The sequence below is a fragment of the Pleurodeles waltl genome, chromosome 4_2 (genome assembly GCF_031143425.1).
Source record: "Pleurodeles waltl isolate 20211129_DDA chromosome 4_2, aPleWal1.hap1.20221129, whole genome shotgun sequence".
Classification (NCBI taxonomy): domain Eukaryota; kingdom Metazoa; phylum Chordata; class Amphibia; order Caudata; family Salamandridae; genus Pleurodeles; species Pleurodeles waltl.
The window spans coordinates 305,257,531-305,279,464 of NC_090443.1; the positions used below are offsets into that span (position 1 = coordinate 305,257,531).

The 21,934-nt window shown below is 46.7% G+C and overlaps 1 protein-coding gene across 1 annotated transcript in view; it reads left to right on the plus strand.

Annotated features, from left to right (window-relative positions):
• The window catches only part of ACO2 (aconitase 2), a 347,285-nt gene that overhangs the window by 297,991 nt on the left and 27,360 nt on the right, over positions 1-21,934 (plus strand). The window contains exon 16 of the mRNA XM_069231254.1: positions 2,993-3,125. Within this exon, the coding sequence (XP_069087355.1) occupies positions 2,993-3,125 (133 nt within the window). The remainder of the gene's footprint in view (positions 1-2,992; positions 3,126-21,934) is intronic.

The window sequence follows — 21,934 nt, forward strand, 5'->3', positions numbered from 1 at the left end:
CATAGTACATTTCATAGTACTGAACATCAGTTTACACAAAATGTCTTCAACAAGGAGTAGTGAAATCAAACTCAGACTGGAGGACAGTCTCCTCCTTTCATCTGAAGGACTTCAGTCTTCTCTGTGGTGGCAATAACGGACCAGTCTTACATGGAGTAGAGATCACACCAGATGCCAAAATTAAGCTGTTGGTGCAAATTATTTTCATAAATGCTATCCCCACCCTCAGAAATTTGAAAATTCAGGGTGCTTACTCAGTCAAATCGAAGCACACAAACAAGCTGTAACTTTGTCACCCACCTTGCCCCAAGGCCTTCCTTCCATCCATTATGATAGACATTTTTCTGATCAAGAAAGACAATGCTGTGACTGTTTTAAGTCTCAAAGAACAACAATGAGCTATATCACACTCTATTAATAGAGGCTTAAACAATCTGGAAATGGCTAATACCTAGGGCTTTCCAATTATTGTGATTCATCTCCCAGGAGCTCAGGAAAGTCAAGCAGATGCACGGAGTAGGATCTTCCTGGAAAATTACTAGTGTCCTGGATAACATATAGCACTAGAAGATATTTTATAAGAAAGAGTATTCTCCAATGTTTGTTGCAGCAGAAAGTGTAAAACGAAAGCTACTTCTCTAGGTACTTGAAGCAAGACTTTCTAAGGACTGCCCTTTTGAAGAACTGCTGTACATGTGTTTCCTCAGTGCATCCTGTCTGTAATGTTTAAGTGCCAGTAAGAATCTGAATGATCTTCATTGCCCTGTAGTGGCCAAGACATTGGTGATATGCAGATCTGTTTCACCTTTAAGAGAAACTTCAGAAGAGGCTGAATCTCCAGGCAAGTTCAAGGGATGAGTGGTGGGATCCAAGTCCAAAATCCTTGAACTTTGACTGCATGACTACTGAATTTATCCAGTATGGACATTTCAAGGTGTCAAAACACTGCATGGATATTCCTAAAGAAAAGAGACCTAATATGAGAGTGCAGTGTTCCTTTAAATGGAGAGAGTTCTTATCGCATCAGCAAAATAATTTAGGCCCCATCTCCTGCCAGCAAGAGGTGATTAATCTATTCCTGCATTTAGCTAAAACAGGGCTGCAGCATTCACCGACTGGAGTTTAATTAGCAGCCATCACAGCTTTCAGAATGAATCCTTCACAGAAATCTATTTTTACAAGTCTGTTTTTCCTCACATTCGGAAATCATCTTTCCCTTGGAAATTGTGGTTTTATCATTTTTACTAGCTAATCAGTTTGGGCTGATGCACAAAGCTGTTTTGCAGCATCTTTCCACTAAAGATGCTTTTCTGATTAGTTTTACCTTAGTTGAAGTTTGTGAAATTCACTTTCAGTTCAGGAACCTTGTATGGCTTTTTATTTGAATAGAGTAGTGTGAGGACTTAACTATCTTTTCTGTAAAGGTGGCTTTGGATTTTCATTTAAATTGTCCTGTCTCTGTACATGTATTTGTCAAAAACCCTGGTATTCCAGCGCACTCTGTTAAACATCTGTAGAGTCCTAAAGTTCTGCTTGGAAAAAATAACTAGGCTATGGTTCATTAAGATTAGGTTATTCAGCCTCTAATCAATATCTATATAGATTGTCCCTTTTTTCATTCAGTGATTAGCTAAGAGACCCTTACAAAGGTGACCAAGGACCCACTCGTAAGGTCAAAAGTTGCAAAGTCAACTTGGCTGAGGAAGGTTCTGTATCTGGTTTTAAAACTGCAGCTTGGAATTCTATGTATGCTTTTACCATACTTTATTGTTTTGATGCAAATGTGAGATGTAGTTGTAGGCCAAGCTACTCAGAGACCCTTAAAGACCTCCTTTCCTTTAGCAACTTGGTAATAGTTTGTTGGTTCTGCCTTATGTTCTTTATCCAAGAAACTTCGATGGAGAATAGACTTGATATTCTTTTCGCTATCAAGAAATGTTCTACATGCAGAATGGAATGTTACTCGTATTCCTAGTTCTGCGTCATAAGTTCTTTGAAGCTAAAACAATCCTCCCTTCTCCCAGTCTTCAATATGAGATCGTAAGGATTGCACTTCTTGGATATCTGTGTTTTGACTCCTGTCAAAAGTGGTGTTCTCCTTCCAGTGCCAGCAGAAGGCATGATGGGATGGGGAGGTTTGCAGGAGTTTTAGTCTCCGTTTTCCCTCAGTCTAACACTGTGGCCTGTCTGGCTGTTTTCCTTCATTTCTGCTATGTTTTCAGCATATTTGAAGTCAGCAAGTAGTTATGTTGCAAATGTATTTTCTATATATTTCTTGGAGTTGCAATTCCCTTTACTGATGATTTTGAATGTAATAGCATTGAAACTTAATAAATTGTCTGGGTAATATGTTGTAGGTGTCTCTTACTGGGATGAACATTTGACTTCAACAAAGATACTTGTGATTGAAAAGTAGAATAAGTAAGTCATTTTTGTAATGTGGCCATACTTGTAGCCCAGGGCAGTGGGAAAATGATTGCATGAACAAAAACTTGTCTTTCAGAGACAAGGCTGAGTTGTAGCGCCACGTTATATTACCTAGACTATTTGTAAATGTCTTACAGTCTATTTTGCCACTAAAATTATTTAGCAGTCTGTAAAAAATTTACTAAAAGACACTTCTGTCTGCCACCATTTGAATAGAGGTAGGTGGAAAGACAATGGAACTCCCATGATTTTAACGTGTGCCTTTTGATGCCACTCCAGTCGGTGTCCTCCCTTTGCCTGCTGCGCAGTGCAAATGAGTCTGGTTCCACTGTGCCACTGGGGAAAATGCATTAATTTAGCTGACATTCAATAACTTTGCCTTCCATGATCCTTGACTGTCACCCAGGTAGTTACTCAAAAGTGTGAATCCATCGAAGTTACCATAGCTGGGGAACTTTAAATGTCAAACTTAATTTCTTTTGGAACTTCTCGATCTTGAGCCTTTTGATGGTTTATGGCATGTGAATTTCCACAGTAACCGCATTTATTTTTCATTGCATGACAGAAACATGGTATCAGCTGGGTTGTGATTGGGGATGAGAATTATGGTGAGGGGTCGAGCCGGGAGCATGCTGCCCTGGAGCCACGGCACTTGGGCGGACGGGCCATTATCACCAAAAGCTTCGCCAGGATCCATGGTAAGTCCTAGCCTTGGAATGTGTATGGTTCTTTCTTCAGTGTTGAATCTTTTATCGAGTCACATGCTTTAATCATTCCCCTTCCTTGATTCCCCTCAATGACCTTTCAGTAGAGGAACAAATAATTTTATTAAAGCCAGCAAAACCAATTTCACTTTAGTAGGACAGTCGCCTTGTTAGAAAAGACCTGAACTACAGCCAGTGAGTTGTGCTGTTAACTCTAGTTTTAAAGTCTTTCATACTTCAGATTTCTACTGCACTTGGCATGGGAGTAACTCATAGCTCTACCCTGAGTTCTGGCACTGTGCTTTTCAGATTTTCACATGTCATTGACCTCTCCAGGCATTATTTCAACTGTCCTTTGGAGTAATAACCGATGGAATGACTGTAAAGACGGCTTGATCACTCTGTCCTCCTTTGGGCATATTCCTTATGTGACAATTTTTTTTTATATGTATGTACGTAGTTTTTCTAAATGCGATCCTAGCCAAAAGCCAGCAGATCACTGAGCAGGGTAATTGATATGCATAAAGTAATGGACAAGACAAGTGTTCAAGAGGCTTGTGGGTTTCTAATGTATTGTGATGTAGTGTTCTTTAAAGAGATGATACAGGGCGTGGCCAAGATGGTGGCGTGAGCGGACACGTTGGTCCGAGCTCCGCCGCCCGGGCCTCTAAAGTTGCCTGGGACTCCCGAGCTGGGGGCCCGGCTGGGGTGCCTGACGTGTCGGGACCCGGAAGCATCCGGGCGGATTGAAGTCGCCTGCGGCCGGACCGTCGCACGCGGAAGTGGCGCGTCCTGGGCCCGCGCCGCGACCAACGCAGGAGGATCGCTGGGATCCTTGCCGTGGTGCAGGCCTGGAGCCCGGTGACCCGTTGGCTGGACAAAGGAGCGTGGCGGCGCACTTGGTGAGGGCCGTGACCCTCTGGTGAGAAGAGCCTGCGGTGTGGGCCCAACGCGGTGCGGAGTGCTGAAATTGAGAGCGGCAGCACACGCCTGGTGGGCCTACTGGAGAGAGGCCCTGGAGACGACAGTGAGCGGGCAGAGCTGTGCCTGGGCTGCGGGGCACTGCGCTGGCGGAGTTTGGGGGCACGGAAGCATAGGACCTTATATTAAGCTGAGACGGACTGCTTGGTGGCGAAGCCCGCGGGGCCCCTTTCAGTGTGAAAGGTCGACGGCCACTAGCAGGAGCGGGCGGCCAGAAGAACATGACCCCTGGTTGCGGCGTGCAGAGGTCCAGCTGGGGTTCGTGTCTCCATAGTTAAACGGCGGGGGATGGCGACCTCCAAGACCAAGCGAGACCGGTCGGTGAGAGACATGCTGACTGGGGGACGTCCAGCCCCAGGAGAGGCCCCTGAGGAGCTGCCGCCCGCAAAGCCCTCTAAGGCAAGGGGGGAGGCGGCCGAGGATGAGGCGGCCCCTGTCACGAAGGCTTTCCTTACCTCCCTGTTTGAAGCTCTCCGCAGCAACAGGTTGAAGATGGGGAAATGGCCCGTGGGGAAGAGGTGGCGGACCTGCAGCAGGAGGTTCTTCGCTTGTGGGAGCAGCAGGACTCCCTTCAGATGGCAGTGGAGGACCTGGAGAATCTGTCGCACAGACATAACATCCGCATTAGAGGGGTACCGATCGGGGCTGAGAAGGGGGACATTGGAGATTTTGTGGTGGCGTTGTTCCGATCTGTCCTCGACCCGGAGGAATCTCGGGAGATCATCCTGGATAGAGTCCATTGTGTGGGCCGATCAGGTGGAACTGGGGATCGCCCACCGGACATCTTGGCCGGTGTTCACAGCTTTGCACTGAAGGAAAGCATCTTGCAGCGAACGCGCAACCTCCCGCAGGTCCATTTTAGAGGTCATCAGCTCCAATTATATCAGGACCTTTCGATCCGGACTTTGCAGCTGCAGCGTGAGCTTAAACCTATTACAGAGCACTTACGAGCACATGCTGTCGTACTCGTGGGGCCACCCATTTCGCCTTGTCTTCCGTTGGGAGGAGCAGCTCCGCCAGGTGAAATCTTTGGCGGAGGCGGCCAAGATACTGGGTCTGGAGGGAGACACCCAGGGCCCGGACATGAAGCTGGGGCCTACCGACTGGACTCGCACGCGTTGGCGGAGGAAGGAGAGACGGAGGAACCAGTGGCGCCCTACTGTGTCGGAGCAGATCACGGAGCGTCAATCGGCAGTGAGCAGTGTGGCAGCCGGAACAAGTACCTAGGCGATGAGAGACGAGGAGCTACTGGTCGGCTGTGGGCCACTATTTGCGGGATATAGGCCCTTATAGCGAGGCGTGGGCGGTGGAGTCGATGGACTTGGTGAACAAATCTGTGTGGTCCTATGGCCCTACTGTGACTTTTCCTCTTTGTGATGTGTGAGAGGACTGCTTTACTTTGAGCACCTGTTGTGCGTTATAGTTATGTTGGTATGCTTCCCTGCAAGTCTGGCGTTTATGGATTACAATGGTGTTGCCATGTGACCTGGAGTGGCTGAGGTGCTGCTCTGGGCCTTGGCTCCTCCGTGGATCTCCTCTTGGCTTCACACGAGTTTATGCCCGAGTCAGGGAGGCCACGATTGAGCCTAGGGCCTTGACCGATCATGCTCTGTAATTGTGGAGCTCGCCATGGACGTGGGTCAGGTAGGCACTCCGAACTGGCGCTTTAGGGACTCCTTGCTCCAGAGTGTGACAGTGGTAGAGTCGCTCCGGCGCGCGATCTTAGACTACATTAGCTTCAATGACGATGGCAGCACGTCCTTGGAGACTGTGTGGGAGGCTCTAAAAGCTGTGACACGGGGGAGACAATGGCACTGTCTGCGAGAGACAATAAGGCGAGGAGGGAGATAAGGGAGAAGTTGGAGCAGAAAGTGGCTGTTCTGGAGCGCTCCCATAAGTCCATCGGTGCACCTAGAATTTGGTGGGAGTTGGAGAAGGTGAGGCACCAGTTGAAACGATTGGAGTGGGATAGAGCGGAGTATGCGGTAGTGCGACTTAAGCATAAATACTATATTTGGAGTAACAGATGCGGAAAGCTCTTGGCGCATCGGCTACGTGCGCAGCGAGCGGCGTCGGCGATAAAACTAATCCGTTCTCCTTCTATAGGGGAGGTCCACACGAGCGACCAGGTTGCAGAAGCCTTTGCGGAGTTCTACCGGGGGTTGTATACGGTGGAGAGGCGGGACGATACGGCCCTTGATTCCTATTTGGAGGGCATAGCAGTCACCCCTCTTGTGGAGAGGGAGGCATCTCTGTTGGACCAGCCGATAAGAGCAGAGGTGGTTATATCAGCTCTCTCGCGCCTTAAGGTCGGGAAGTCCCCTGGTCCTGACGGGTTCACAGCATTATTTTAATAAGACCTTCTGCGTGGAGCTTGCCCCGCTCCTTGTGCGGCTTTTTAATTCCTTCAAGACGACGGGTGCCCTGACGCCTAGTATGTTGGACGCTACCATTGCTGTTATACATAAACCGGGCAAAGACCCAGAAGAGTGCGCTTCATATAGGCCGATTTCGCTCTTGAACATTGATGCTAAGCTGTTCACCGGGATTCTTGCGTGTCGCCTCAACCCTTATATGCCGGGTCTTATCGATCCGGATCAGTCTGGTTTTATCCCAAGCTGACAATGTGGTGATAACACGAAGCGGCTTCTACATTTGTTTGATAACAAAAAATAGGTCGATCTCATAGGAAAGTGCTCTTTTTGTCTATAGATGCCGAGAAGGCGTTTGACAGGGTTCATTGGCCATACCTCTTTCAGGTGCTGGAGCGTTTTGGCCTGGGTCCTGGGTTTAGGTCTTGGATCCGGTGTGCCTATCGGTCCCCTAGGGCTGCGGTTCAAGTTAATGGCGTGCTCTCTTTGCCGTTCCAGTTGAGCGTGGGACTAGACCGTGATGCCCGCTCTCCCCCCTCTTGTTTGCGCTATATATGGAGCCTCTAGCGCAACGCTTGCGGGACAGCCCTTTGGTTTCCGGTGTGAAATTTGGCGGGGACCACCATCTCATTACCCTTTATGCAGATGATGTGATCCTTACTATTGCGGAGCCCAGGACCTTGTTGCCCGCGCTTATGGAGATATTGGCGGAGTTTAGCCAGGTTTCGGGATTTACGGTGAACATGCAGAAATCCCAGATCCCAAGTCTGTCGGTGCATTCAGAGCATGAACAAGAATTGAGAGCTAGATACCCCTTTCAGTGGTTGTCTTCGCGTCTTTCCTATTTGGGGATCGAGCTAGGGACGTCTGCTGCGAAGACAGCGAGCCTGAACTACGCAAAGTTGGTTCGCGAGATACAGCGAGACGTGTGCGTCTTCAAGGCTCATGGAACGGACCCCATTCCGCTTCTGCCCGAATGCCATAACAAGTATCCATACACAGATCAACACCTGGTCTGTAATTTGTGTTTTTCCCCCGAACACAAAGAGGTTACTTGCGAGGCCTGTCGGGCATTTCGGTCGAAGAAAATGCTACGGGACCAGAGAGCATGAAGGCTTCAAATGGATTTGGCGCCGTCAGGACACCACGACATCCAGGAAGAAGAGACTTTCTCCATTGCTGACTCGGATGAGCCAGAAACAGAGCAGACGCCAAAAACCGTGAGTAAAACCGCCCCGGCCAAAACTCATGCAAAAATCATGAAGGCCCAGGGGACGCCACCGCCGGCAGGCCGTGGCTTAACCGGTAAAATCGGTGACTGGCCATCGGCACCGAAAAAGGGCACACACGTGTCAGTCATCCGACTCCGGTCGAGATACCGGCACAGAACATACTTGACACCGAGACCCTGGTTCCGACCAAACTCTACATCGAGAGACCGGCACCGAGAGATCGGAACACCGAAACCTAAAAAAGTGGCTTTGGAGCCGAAAAAGACTGTAGAAAAGGTTTCGGTACCGAAACATCCAGCTTCGGAGCCGAAAACAAGCTCCTACTCCGAGGAACAAGGCCTTTCAGCACAACTGCAAGGCCATAAATTTAGACAAGAGCTAGAAGCAGGGGAGCCAGATTATACACAAAGAAGGCTCCATATTCAAAAGGATACAGGGAAAATAAGAACTCTCCCTCCTATAAGGATGAAAAGGAAACTTGCTTTCCAAGACAAAGAAAAACAAGCAAAAGTGGCAAAAGCAGTAACTCCACCTCACTCTTCGCCACAACCATCGCCACACCACTCACCGCAACTGTCGCCAACACCCCCTATGATGCAATTTCCAACACACACAGGGATGAGCCAGGATGACCCAGATGCATGGGATCTCTATGATGCGCCTGTATCAGACAATAGTCCTGACTGCTACCCAGCAAGGCCATCACCACCTGAAGACGACAGTACGGCCTACACGCAGGTGGTGTCCAGAGCAGCAGCTTTTCACAATGTGGCACTGCATGCTGAACCCATTGAGGATGACTTTTTATTTAATACTTTGTTGTCGACACACAGTCAGTACCAAAGTCTCTCGATGTTACCAGGGATGCTGAAACACGCAAAACAAGTATTTCAAGAACCCGTCAAAGCCAGAGCCATCACACCTAGGGTGGAGAAAAAGTACAAACCTCCCCCTACAGACCCCTTGTACATCACACAACAACTGACACCTGACTCAGTAGTAGTGGGCGCAGCACGAAAAAGGGCTAATTCACACACCTCTGGAGATGCACCACCACCCGACAAAGTCGAAAGTTTGATGCAGCGGGAAAGAGTTGCAGCACAAGCGGCCAATCAATGGCGCATTGCCAAGCTTTGTCAAGATATGACGGAGCTCATTGGGATGAAATGCAGCACTTCATAGAACATCTGCCCTAGGAGTTCCAAAAGCGTGCACAACAAGTGGTGGAAGAGGGCCAAAGTATCTCAAACAACCAGATACGATTGGCAATGGATGCAGCGGACACAGCCGCAAGAACTGTGAATACAGCAGTCACTATTCGGAGACACGCATGGCTACGCACCTCCGGGTTTAAACCAGAGATCCAACAGGCTGTGCTTTATATGCCTTTTAATGGACAGCGGTTGTTTGGGCCGGAGGTGGACACAGCTATAGAAAAGCTGAAGGACGACACTGATACGGCCAAGGCCATGGGCGCGCTCTACTCCCCACAGAGCAGAGGCACATTTAGGAAGACACAATTTAGAAGGGGGTTTTGAGCCCAAAGCACAGAACCCACAACCTCACAAACCAGACCCACATACCAGGGCCAGTATCAAAGAAGAGGCTTTCGGGCACAATATAGAGGCGGACAGTTCCCTAAAACTAGGGGAAGTTCCAAAGCCCCCTCAAACTAAACAGTGACTTCACTGTCACAAATCCGTAACACCATTGGGGGGGGAGACTCACAGATTATTACCAGAATTGGGAGAAAATAACAGACTCGTGGGTCCTAGCCATTATCCAACATGGTTATTGCATAAAATTCCTAAAATTACCACCAAATGTGCCTCCAGGAACACACAACATGTCCAAACAGCACTTAGATCTATTACAAATAGAAGTTCAAGCGTTGTTACAAAAAGACGCAATAGAACTTGTACCCAACCATCAAAAAGGAACAGGTGTTTATTCCCTGTTCTCCCTCCTCCCTTTAAAAATCAGGGGACAGTGGGATCCGCAGCAAAGAAGTTGTCACATAAATCTGTTGCAATCCAAAGCAGTGGCACAGAGTCCGCAGTTCTTTCCTCCCAGAATAAAAGAATAATCAGTGCTGATACGCGCAGACAAGACCACTACCATGCATTTCAAGTGGGCACTGAAATATCAGGTGAAGTTAAGAGCAGAACATGTTACAGGAATAAGGACCGTTATAACGGGTACATTAAGAAGAAACAAAAACCGAAGCCACAAATGGGAACTTAACAAATAGAATCTTGACAGTATCTTTGATCTTAGGAACAGGCCACATCTAAACCAGTTGGCGACTCATCTGAATTGAAAGCACAGTTTTTACTGAAGCTGTAAACCACAAACGGGGTTGTGGGTGAATGCCTTTTTGATATGTTGGGCAGGGATCTTTGGTTATGCTTTTCTTCTGATCCAGTTAATCCTGAAGCAAGAGTCGTGCAGGATTATTCTAATAGTCTTGAAATGGCTCAGACGTTATTGATTCACTTGCCTAATCCTGCTATCAGAGAAAAACAGCACATTTGCCTGAAACGATTTTTGGCTTTATCAGTGAACAACCAAAAGCCTCATGCAGATCTGACAACCTTACACTTATCAGCCTGGCTCCTGAACACGAGATGGTGAGCCTAAATATCCCACAGAAGTGTAGGTAAGCTTGTGTTAAGGCCAGAGCTTATTCCACCAGAAAAACTTGTCAATTTAAATGGAATCACTTCTGTTACAACTTAATCTTATGTCTGCTCTTTCAGAATGTATTCTTCCCGATCAGCTATATTTGCCTAAAGCAGGTCTGGCTCATACCTCGATTAAACTACACTTAGCAGCTATATCAAGATTTTGAAGATCTGGTTCAATATCTCTGTGGTCCAATAGGATTATCAAAAAACACCTTAAATGGCGTTTCAAAGCCTTCCCTCCAATAAACAGCCTCCTTCATCTTGGCAACTTAATTTAGTACTTTCACAACTGATGAAGTCTCCATTTGTACCTATTAACAAAGCTGGGATGCAATTTCTATCATGGAAAAAGGTGCTTTTATGTCTGCTAGGAAGTAAGTGAATTGCAGGTTTTCATAATTAAGTCATTTCTAGAGCTCAGAGAAGATAGTGATGTTACAAACCAATCCTGATTCATGCCAACAGTTCCAACAGACTCATTTTAAACTTATAGTACCAAAGACTTTCATTCCAAACCCACAGGATGAAGCAGAAGGACGTTACACAGATTAGTTGCTTATGGTAACACTCAGTTTCCACTTTCCAGAGAATTGTACAGGGCATTGCTTCAGCTACCCAGTTTTGTAATTGCACAGCTGGAAAACCTCTGCTGGCTAAAATACAAGTGCACTCTACAAGAAGTGTCTACATCAACTGCTCTTATCATTGGAGTGTCTCTTCAAGACATTTGTAGAGCAGACACTCGTTTGCGCAGCACTACTGCCTGGACTCAACTGTGCAGAGACGCAGCAGTGAAAAGCAGTATTGTCATTTATTCCAATAAGGTGAGCCTTTGTTCTTTATCCCACCATCTGCTGCTTTGTCTTCATTATCATTATGCATTGCTTTAAGTGCTAGCTATTCTGATATAAGCATGTGAATCTATGAAAGATCCAATTCTGGTATAGAAAATAAGTTACCCTTTAACTGTAGTTCTCCAGTATTATCTTTCATAGATTCACATGGAACCCAAACTCCTATCCTGAGAGGCTCACCTTATCCATACTGGATTATATTTTTTTCTCTCCCTAGTGCTTGAAAATGTGAGGGAGTTAAGCCTCTGTGCGGAGTGTTCTACAGGGTTGATGTCACCTGATTGGTTGGAGCATAGTTCTTATGTAATGATGTGGATAAGTTAATGTAATGGATGTTTCTAGCCTTTCTGGGCTATGTATAACCTGTACTGCTTTTTCAGTTGTACCATGCGACTGTCACCTTGACGATGGGAAATGATTCAAGCTTGTGAATCTATGAAAGATGCCAATACTGAAGAACCACACTTACAGGTAAGTAAGTTTTTTCCATCTCAGCATTTGGCAAGTCCCAACTATCTCAGTGACCAGAGACATTTTAGTAATACTGTCCCCTGGTGGGTTTCATATGGCTTCATATTTAGTTCCCATGTCATGTAAGTCCCAGGACAGTTTTTCCATCGCTAATATTGGCCACTGCTTAGTTTGCCCATTCCTGTATAGACTGTCTTAATTGACTTCCACCTACAGGCCAAAAGCTGTTTAGCAGCATTTGTCAGGTTTGTGATAGAGAGGTTCTTTATTTCAGCTGATTGGATCCCCAACACCACTGTTGCTGGTCGGCTCTAATCTGTTGCCCCAGCATCCCTTTGATATGGCTTAAGATCTCTTTCCAGAAAGTCCTAAGGAGGCAAGACCACCAGAAATGTAAGTCGTCCCCTACCATACCACAGTTTCTCCAGCAGAGGCTTTACTATACATACTCTTCACTTTCACTGTTGCAATATGCTAAAGTATCATTTTCTTATACATGGTTTCTCTACTCAGTTGCCTTTTGCATAGGAATGGTATATCCAACCACAATTGTTGCCATTAGTGTTCAGTGATAGTGTTTGCTTGCTGCCACTGTCCCATGAAAAGTATACAAAACAGTATAGCATACAAAACATTGATGGATGTAATGCTTGAATTAATCTCAGGCACTGGTAATTACGTGGGGCTGCATCACACAGCATAGTTATTGTGCACACCATGCTGCCTCAATTTGGACCCAGCCAAGTATAAATCAGACTTGACACTGCTCCAATGGGAGCAGTCCAACTCTGTCTGGCCACATCCTTATTAAACCAGAATACAGACAAACCAGGATCAGTTTTGCTCTAGTTAGGCCTCCTAATCTATATATAGTTTGATTCCATTGACCGTGATCGTGGGACCAAAGACTGGGCATTCCCGTCCTGGGTCATGCCTGGCAGTTCAGGCTTCACTCTTACCACTGGAGCGGGGACAAGATTGATTTACATATAGCTCGCTCTCCAAACTGAAGTGGCATGGTGTGCAAAATACAGTGAACTAGGATGTGGCCTGGGTAATTATCAGTGGCTGAGATTAATTCATGCAATCTGTCCATCACTATTTTGTGTACTTTAGTAGGTCTTCCTACCTGGGGACGGGTATGCCCAGATGTGGGTTCCATGCACACTGTTACTAGAGCCAGTCTGTACCTGCCTGAGGAGCCCTTACTAGGGAGAAACTGGTCCTGGGTTGCTCATGTCCTGGTTCAGGGAGGACCTCTCCTCGCAGTTCAGGGTGGACTATTTCTTTTGGAGCAGGGTCAAGACTAGTTTGCATATGGCTGGGTCCAAACTGAGGTGGGATGGTGTGCAAAATAACAATGGACTTGGCTGCAGACCCAAGTAATTATGAGCGGCTGAGATTAATTCATGCATTAAATCCATCATTTTCTGTATACTTTACTGTTTCGTGTAAGGCCTTTGCATAATGAAACTCATTAATGATAGCTGTGCATGTTATAATAGAGTCCCTTCGGTGTGGTGTGAGTTGCAAAATAGTTTCGCACTGGATAAGGGGCCTACATGCTGCCTCCTTGTAAGCTTGGTTCTCTTCCAGGGGATCCTCATCAATAGTCATAAACACTGAATATTCCCGCCCACGTGTAGGGACCCCGGAGAATATACACACACATGTATATGTAAAATGTTTATGAAAAGTACAATTTTAGTAGAGAATTTCAATACAAATATAATATGTACATGTGCAAGCAGTAATGTAGTCTATGTTGAGAAAAAGGCTAAAATGTTTTATTTTTTGTGGAGTTTTTCTTTTCGTTTTTAAATGTAAACCTTCAATTAAAGGTATAAACTTTCTGCAGTCAAGTAGAAGGCATAGAAAGTATAAACAATCTACTTTGTAAGAAAAGAACTACATTGAAAATAAAGGAGCATTAGCCAATAGGCTGCATGCAGGAGAACCAAAAAAAAAACTGGCACCGTGCCTTTAAAACCCTGAGCACCTCCATGGTGCCACCATGCATGAGGTGACAGTTGGTTCACAGTTAGGTCAGTACTTTTTTTTCGGTGGTAAGAAGAAATAGATTAGACAAATGAGTTGTGCCGTACTTCTAAGATCACGTCCGGGGAGGAGGGTGGGTTGTTAGACTTTGATGAGGATACCCCTGGAAGAGAACTAGGATTTACAGACGTGCCTCAGAGGTGAGTGAGGTGACAGTTGGTTCAGTTACGTCAGTTTTTTTTCCGGCTCCTTCTGTGAGGATCCTAGAGCATTGAGCTCTCATTTGTCAGGGGTTTTTGCCAGAAAAATATTCTAAAGCCTTTTTTCTCAGCTTTACTCAATGATTTACCTGATTGCCTGAGTAAAGTAACAACTTTTCTCAGAAAAATGCCTTCACTTTTTGTAAAATGCCCTTCTTGTGGGAAAAAGAAAGCCCTGTCAGATCCACACTCTGTGTGCATAGTGTATTTGCCCCAGAGTCACTGCCCTGACACCTGTAAGAACTGTAAGAATATGTCTAAGAACTCTGAAGGACAGAGAAAGTATTCATCTACATGGGCTTCATGAGACATAGCATCGAGGAAACAACTCCCTCCTCGGGATAGATCTGTCGACGTCACCCACTGATGGACGTCTAGTAGGCACAGGAGTGCTCATACGCCGTCAAAGGAAAGACCAGATCCTGTGATGTCGAGACATCCAACGTCAGTCGACCTCAAGAGAAAGGTCGAGGTCGCCATGGTCAAGACACCATTCGACATAGACACTCGACATCAAGACACTTGCCACTGTTAGGCCATTGCTCGAAGTCAAGACAGTCAACTTCGAGGCATACCCCTCTGTTGTGCCATCAGTCACTGTCGAGACCTGAAAAGTCAGGGAGGTCACATTCGACGTCAAGGGCTCGCCTATCGCCGACGACATTACAGCATCTATCAACGTCGAGGCAAACATCACCGTTGACGACCACATCACAAAGAGCAACTCTATGTCCTAGCCCTTCTCAAAAGGCAACAACAGGGCATCCTGCTGAGATGACTCTACCTCCCCAGGGCCCGGTGGTCACCATACAGAGTAGATCTGGGGCTTCCCCAAGAGCCTTATCTCAAGGACATCTTTCCCCTAAAAACCTGGAAAGCCTTAACAAAACGCCAGCTTCTCCAGATGCACAATATTCAAGCCTATAATTCTCCCTCGGTTTCTTGTCCACGAATGCCATCTCCAACAACTCCCGCCAAACGGACAAGGCCACCATCTGACCAGCCCAGTCTGCAACAGAACAGCCCTTCACAATCACACACCAGAAGTAGGTCGCAGTGCAGGTGACAGTCAAGATCCCGAGCCTCTAGATCCCGTCAACAATGACCCAGATCCCCTTCATGGTCTACAGCATCGGAGTCTTTGATTAGAGACTATTCACCTACTTTGACAAATACTCCTCCGGCAAGAGTTTCTCCAGTGGACAATATAGCCACATTCAACGAAGTGTTGGTTAGAGGGGCCCAGACGCTCAACATAGACATTCCGGAACCGACAGCATCATGGGGGGGGGGGGGGGGGAGAATTACAAATTATGTACACAAGTCGCACACCATAACAAAAGGGTGCTGAATATTGTTGAGAATGGATATTCTCTTCGTTTCAAGTCTCCGGTGCTCCCAACAAAAGCAAAGTGTCTCCACCAGTCGTTGCCAAAACAAAAAAAGGAGGCTAGCATCCTGTTACAAAAACGAGCTATAGAAAAAGTTCCATCTTCTCAAAGAGGAAAAGGAGTGTACTCCCAATATTTCTTAGTGAAAAAGAAGGGCCAAGACAGGCTTTTCAGACCCATCTTAGATCTGAGACATTTGAACAAGTACATTCGAAAAGAAAAGTTCAGAATGCTGGCCCTTCATCAGATTTTTCCTCTGCTTCATCAAGGGGGCTGGATGTGTTCCATAGATCTACAGGATGCATATTTTCACATACCAGTTATAGTGAAGCACCGAAAGTGTATTCGCTTCGTAGTTGCATCCTAGCAACAATAGCGGCACACTTGAGAAAAAAAATATCTTCATTTACCTGCATCTTGGCGATTGGTTACTGAAAGCCAGCACTGCAGAGCAAACCTTGAATCACCTCAAAATCGCTTTGAACACCTTCAGAACTCTGTGTCTGCAGGTCAACTTTCAAAAGTCGATACTCAATCCAACACAGACACTCCATTACCTAGGGGCAATGCTGGACACCAATCTAGAAAGAGTGTATCCTACGCAGGAGAGATTATCAATAGCACAGAAGTGTTGCACACTTTTTCACGATCTAAGACCTACAGCCAGACAAATAGCATCACTACTGGTCTCCATGGCCTCCTGCATTTTCATTGTCCTGAACGCCAGATTACACATGAGAGCTCCTTAGGAGAACCTGAAAGATCAGTGGAGTCAACTCACAGCCAGATGGGAAGACACAATCCTTTCAACTGTGGCAAAAACATCATTACATTGGTGGACTTGCCATCGGCATCTGTTGGTAAGAGTTCCTTTTCATCAGAGCACTCCTGCTGAGTCCCTTGTAACAGATGCATCACTACAGGGCTGGGGAGCTCACATGGGCCATCTCCAAGCACAAGGCCCATGGCCTCTCAAAAAAGGGTCCTAGACAGCGTTTGTAGTTTTCACGTTTAGTAAGAGCTTGGCACTGACATTTCACCTCCAGGAAAACGGATCTACCCTCCTGCTCATTGCGTACAACATAAACTCCTCGAAGTGGCAACCCTTATGCTGCCCAGTCACAACTCCTCCCTTTTGGTATTTGTGGCAGAAGAGCGTTGAGTGGGTTATAGTTTGTTTTATGTACTTCCTGCCATGTTTTATGCCTTTTTATCTGGGAGTTTATACCCCTGACATTCCACAGTATTACCATACCCATGTTTGAATGATATAACATAACATGTGTATTTGTAGAGCGCACGTTCACCCGCAGGCATCTTGGCGCTGAATAACAGATGTTTATTGTTACCCAACTCAATGGTACTCATTTTATCGACCTCAGAATTTTGGATGAAAGGCTGAGTGAACCTGCCGGGATTTGAACCTGTGACCATGAGGTCAAACACAGGCCCCTATAGTGGACGCATTAGTCCACTAAGCCACCAGACCCTCCATATGATCAGGAGTTGTTCCTTAATTTGCACTATTGCTGTTTGGTGGGTCTAAATGATTATTTTCTGAGCAGTGCATGGTCCTGGTCGTATTTATATCTAGGTAGTGGTCACCCTCCAGATGAACTGAGGAAACTCCCCCAGCAACAACCCTAAACGGTCACTGAAATGGGATCAAATCCATCCCAACAGGATGGTAAATGTATTCGGATCTGCAGTTTTTTCTGGCTCCTAACTCTTAACACCCCACATCAAGATCTCATTGTCATCTTGTTATATCTAATGCATATAATTGTGGGCCACTCACTTCTGTCAGCAAACCCACTTTTCCTGTTCCAGACTACATTGTTTTTGTTGCATCTTCCAAGTTAGTTCAGATTTAGTTACTGCCTCACTTGTTCTTTTCATGGCCCAAGTGGAGAACCACAATCATAGTACAAGTTACAATGTCCCTACCTTCTTAGTTTCTATGCGCTGGTTATCAATGATAGTTCCTCATTTAAAGATGGATCTACGTGCGGGTTTTGGTCTTTCCCATGTGTCCCAGAGTCCTCCGTTACTTTGGTTTCCCTGTTCTTCTTGCCTGGATGATCAATGCGGAATACACTTTGCTGGTCCCAGTATCTCTTGACCTTTGTCTATCATGGGAGCAACATGTGGCAGTTATCGAGGATAATGGTCTACTTCTGTTTTGTGAGTTGTCTTGGAAGTTCTCTGAATGTTAACAGCTTTACTTTCCTTGCCTCTCATAATCTTGTTTACTTTCTCTCAAGTGTGTGCCTGGTGCTTCTCCTGGTGCCACCACTCTGTTCCTGAACTATGAGTATGTCTGTGGGCTGTTCTTCCTTTAGACATGATCTTCCTCTATCTTGGCTTGGATGGCTTGGGATTTCTCCAGCTTCTGGCTCATTGCAACCCTATTGTTTGTAGCAACTTGGTCCCTTAATGTTTGCCAGTCTTTTGCCATGTCCAACTCGGGCCTTGTCCGATTTTAGCGCTGCATCTGGGTACTCGCCTGGCTGCAGATTGCAAAAGAGGCAAGGAACCCAGCCACAAAAAGAGAGGAAGTAGACCAGAGCAATGGAATGGGCCATGGGGCGATTTCAGCCTACTGAGTCAATTAGCGTGTGACTACGACAACTAGGAGGATGTACAGTTATTGAGCAAAGCTTTCAAGCATTGTTTTAAGACCCCATCAGTTCAGGGACACCCCGAAATATTCCCTAAGTACTCAAGCACCCTGAGTTGGTGAGAAAAATTGAGGGAATTGGAGAGTGGAAGGCCCCCTACAAACCCAAAGCCTACCAGTCTTGCTTTTTTCACCACTTGGCTTAGTCCCCAAGAAAGAGAAGGACTAGTTCCGATTGGTCCACCACCTCATTTCCTTGGGGGTGGGTGGGGGGGGTGGAGAAATAACTCAACTGAATCAACCTAGAAGATTGTGCAGCAGGGTATGCATCCATGGAGGACATCATGTGGCCATTGATGTAGAGTGGGCAACAGGGAAGGAGGCACTAATAGCAGTCAGCATTTAGACTGCTTCATCACACTGACAGCTATCACCTCCTGGGCAGTGGTTATAGACATGCTGAAAGCTTTCTTGCTGCTGGCAGCAGAGATGGATGTCCCTTTAGCAGCAGACAAAACAGTGGGCCCCACTACAGAATTGGTTTTCTTGGGCATTGAGCTAGACCCGAGGAGAAGGTACAGAATATGAAGAAAGACGTCAAGGAATAATGGAGAAAGCCACACTGAGCGAGCTCTGGGAGGTCATTTGGAAGTTACATTTTGCTGCCCGGGTTTCCCTGTAGGAAGTGTTTGTGAGAAGACTCACCCACTTGACAAAGGGACTACAGAAGAAGCACCACTTTGGAAGACTTTGGCTGTACTTAATTTGAGCCAGTGGCTTCCGGTGCTCTGTGCCTGCACATAATTCTCGGCACTAGTATCAGTCCAGTCTATCTAATTTTGAGATGAGCACAGTCAAAGTTTGATAGTGTGAAATGTCATTTTAATGTACATTGAACTATCACACATTTCAGTATCTTTGGGTTGTAGCAGTAGCGTGGTTAGTAGTTGTGTTGGTATTGTTATTGACAGCACTGGCAGGTGCAATGGGGGTGGTGCAGGCAGCTTTGGTCTCTTGAGAAGGACCCTGTTACTTCATTTTCTACAAATTAAGCACTGGACTCAGGGCAGATTTGAAGCCAGACTTCAGAATGTGGCTAACGTTAGATTTCAGTGGGGGTTCCTCATATGTAGAGAAAGCTTGGTGTTAGACAGTTAGCACTGTACATCGACACATCAGGCATTCTGGAGAACAGGTGGTGTGCACAGAAATGACCACAGGGGAGTGCTCCAGGGCAGGATTTAAGAATATTGCATTCCTTGAGCTCTTCCCCATAGTAGTAGCGCAGGCAATGTGGAAGAAACTGAGGGATATGAAGCTGACCCTCTGATCTGATAATCAGGCAATGGTACATACCATTAAGAAAGGCTGCCAGGTGCCCCCAAGTGTTGAAACTGCTCAGGTACTTGATGATAATACAGCTGATATGCACCCTTGACATAAAAGCAAAGGCATGTCCTGAGGGTGAACTGCTCTCTAGCTTCCTGATGGACAAATTCAAGAAACTGGTGGCAAAGGCTGTGGGACCTGGCAAATGCAACCTGCTCCACCTAATTGAGCATGTGCTAGCACTTAAAACATCTTAGCGGTACACAGCGTACACTGAAACATTGAAAAGGGCAACAGTGTTGGCTGGCTGCTTTTAACAATCCTGAAGTGGCGGCAGAGCCGATCATACAGTCAGCCATCGAACAAGGGAAGTCAAAGCTCTGGGTTCAAGCGCACTTATTAGCAATCGCCCATTTAACAAAGCTCACAGGCAGCAATGAAAGGATTGTGAAAGCTGGAGGGACCTAAGCAGGATAGAAGGCTTCTGATTGAATTTCACGTTAGCGCAGCTGTTCAAGTTCGCCTTCACACTGGCATTCTTTGGGGTTTTCAAGGTCCACAAAATAGTGGCCCTATCAAAGAATGAGGTTAGTGAGGCCTGGTAATGCTGAGGAGGTCTAAAACGCATCAGCTGGTGAAAAGGGCAAAAGTGCTGTTGCACTGCCTCTGACCCTCGACCTCTGCCCAGTATGCTAGCTGAAAAAGTACTGCCACTGAGGCCAATTAGGAATGGGGAGAGGCGCCTTTCAAACATAGCAACAGGGACTGCATTTCACGTCAAGGCAGTGCTAAAGAAGGCCCTGACCAAAGCAGGCCTACCAGCAGCCTGTTTTGGTACACATTCATTCTGCATCGGGCAGTGACATCAGCTGTCCAGCTTGGGGTCACAGTGGAAGGAATAAGGCAGTAGGCAAATGGCACTCCAATGCATACAGAAGTGGGGGTATGCCAGGCCAGACCCTATGTAATGTGGCCATCGCACCCAAAGTTTTAAATTACACACTGGAGCAGAAAGTGCGTGGGGCATAGCGAAAGCTGGCATTTGTCTGCACTTACCTCTAGAAAGAACCAAGCACAAGAAGGTATGGGTGGTAGGCCACTCGTTCGTCTGGAGACTCCAGGCAGGGCTGGGGTGGGGTGGGCACACCCTCACAACAGACTAGCACATTCTGGGTAAACCAAACCACTTGATGTTAATCAGTTCTGGGCCACCCTTGGGGAACTGCATGAGAGCCAGGCACTCAAGCTAGACCTGTTGATTAAAGACTTTTGGGGAGGCTGGGGACTACATCTGGAGGAGCCCCTGGTCCAGCGGGCCCTGGATAAATCACAAAGTTAAATGTGGCTGTTTTAAAATTCTGCAGTGTGAACGGGTGGGAGAGCATCCGACACAGCCTTATCGATCTAAGGCTTCCAGAACACTAACAGTGATGGGGTGCACCTTTTTGGGGAAGGAATGGTGGTTTTCTGGGCCCACCTATTGGCAGCCATGGTCCTAGCAGGCTTCAAGTGAAATACGTGTGGCCCCTGGTAGAAAAGATGGGGGTAAGGGGCTACGACGAGGCAGCTTCTTTTAACCTTGCAAAAAACCCTCGGTCATTTTAAGTCACCCCGCCTCCCATCGGCTTACTCGGGTTCATGCCTTTTCTGTGTCATTTAGTACCTTGGCACCCCCTTATCTCCTTCCTCTTGGTGTGGTCGGGGTGCCATTTCCTGTTGCTTTATTCGTGACCCTTGAGGGCCACGACCTGTTCAGGCCTTGGTGGGGTTTACGCCCCTGTCCCTTCATACCCCCTTCAGGTGTGGTCCTTTGCTCTACTCTGTCAACTTGGGGGCTCGGCGAAGAAACCCCGGCGCGAGAGTTCACAAAGAAGGATGCCATGCATGTTTTTGACACGGAACGTACATAGCTGCGCTTATATTGTTTTGTGTTCTGACAAAACTAGCAAGCTGCTCCCCTTAACCTCTTAAGTGCGGGCGTTGGCCACTGGCCGACGCCCACACTACCTCCCTGGTGCAGGTCACGACCAGTGGCCGACACCAGGGAGGGGGTTAATAAATCCTCGGGGATTTTATTTATTTATTTATTTTTTTGATCCCTGGGAGACACGGAAGCTCTTCCGTGTCTCGGATTTCCCCATCGGAGCAGGAAGCGGCTGCAAGGGAAGGCCTCTTAAGAAAGGGGAGACTCTCCCCTTTCTTACGAGGCCTTCTGAAAGTGTTTCCTGGCCCCCGCACAGCTGCGATCGGGGGCCAGGAAACCCCACTAGACACCAGGAATTCCACCGCCGAAATCGTATTGTGGAGACATCAAAATTATCTATCGAAAAACAAACTGGTTTTGTAAGGCAGGCACATGTGTTTTTGGTCCTGGGTTCGGTGGCCATCTAGAGAAACACACTAAACCCAAACATTTCTGGAAACTAGACATTTGGGTTAATCCACAGAGGTGTGACTTGTGTGGATTTCCCAAAGTTTTCTTACCCAGAATACCCTGCAAAGCTGAAATGTTGAATAAAAACTCTTTTTCTCGCATTTCTGTCACACAAACTACAGGAGTATGCTGGGATCCACAAAATTCCTACCACCCAGTGATTCCTCACCTCTC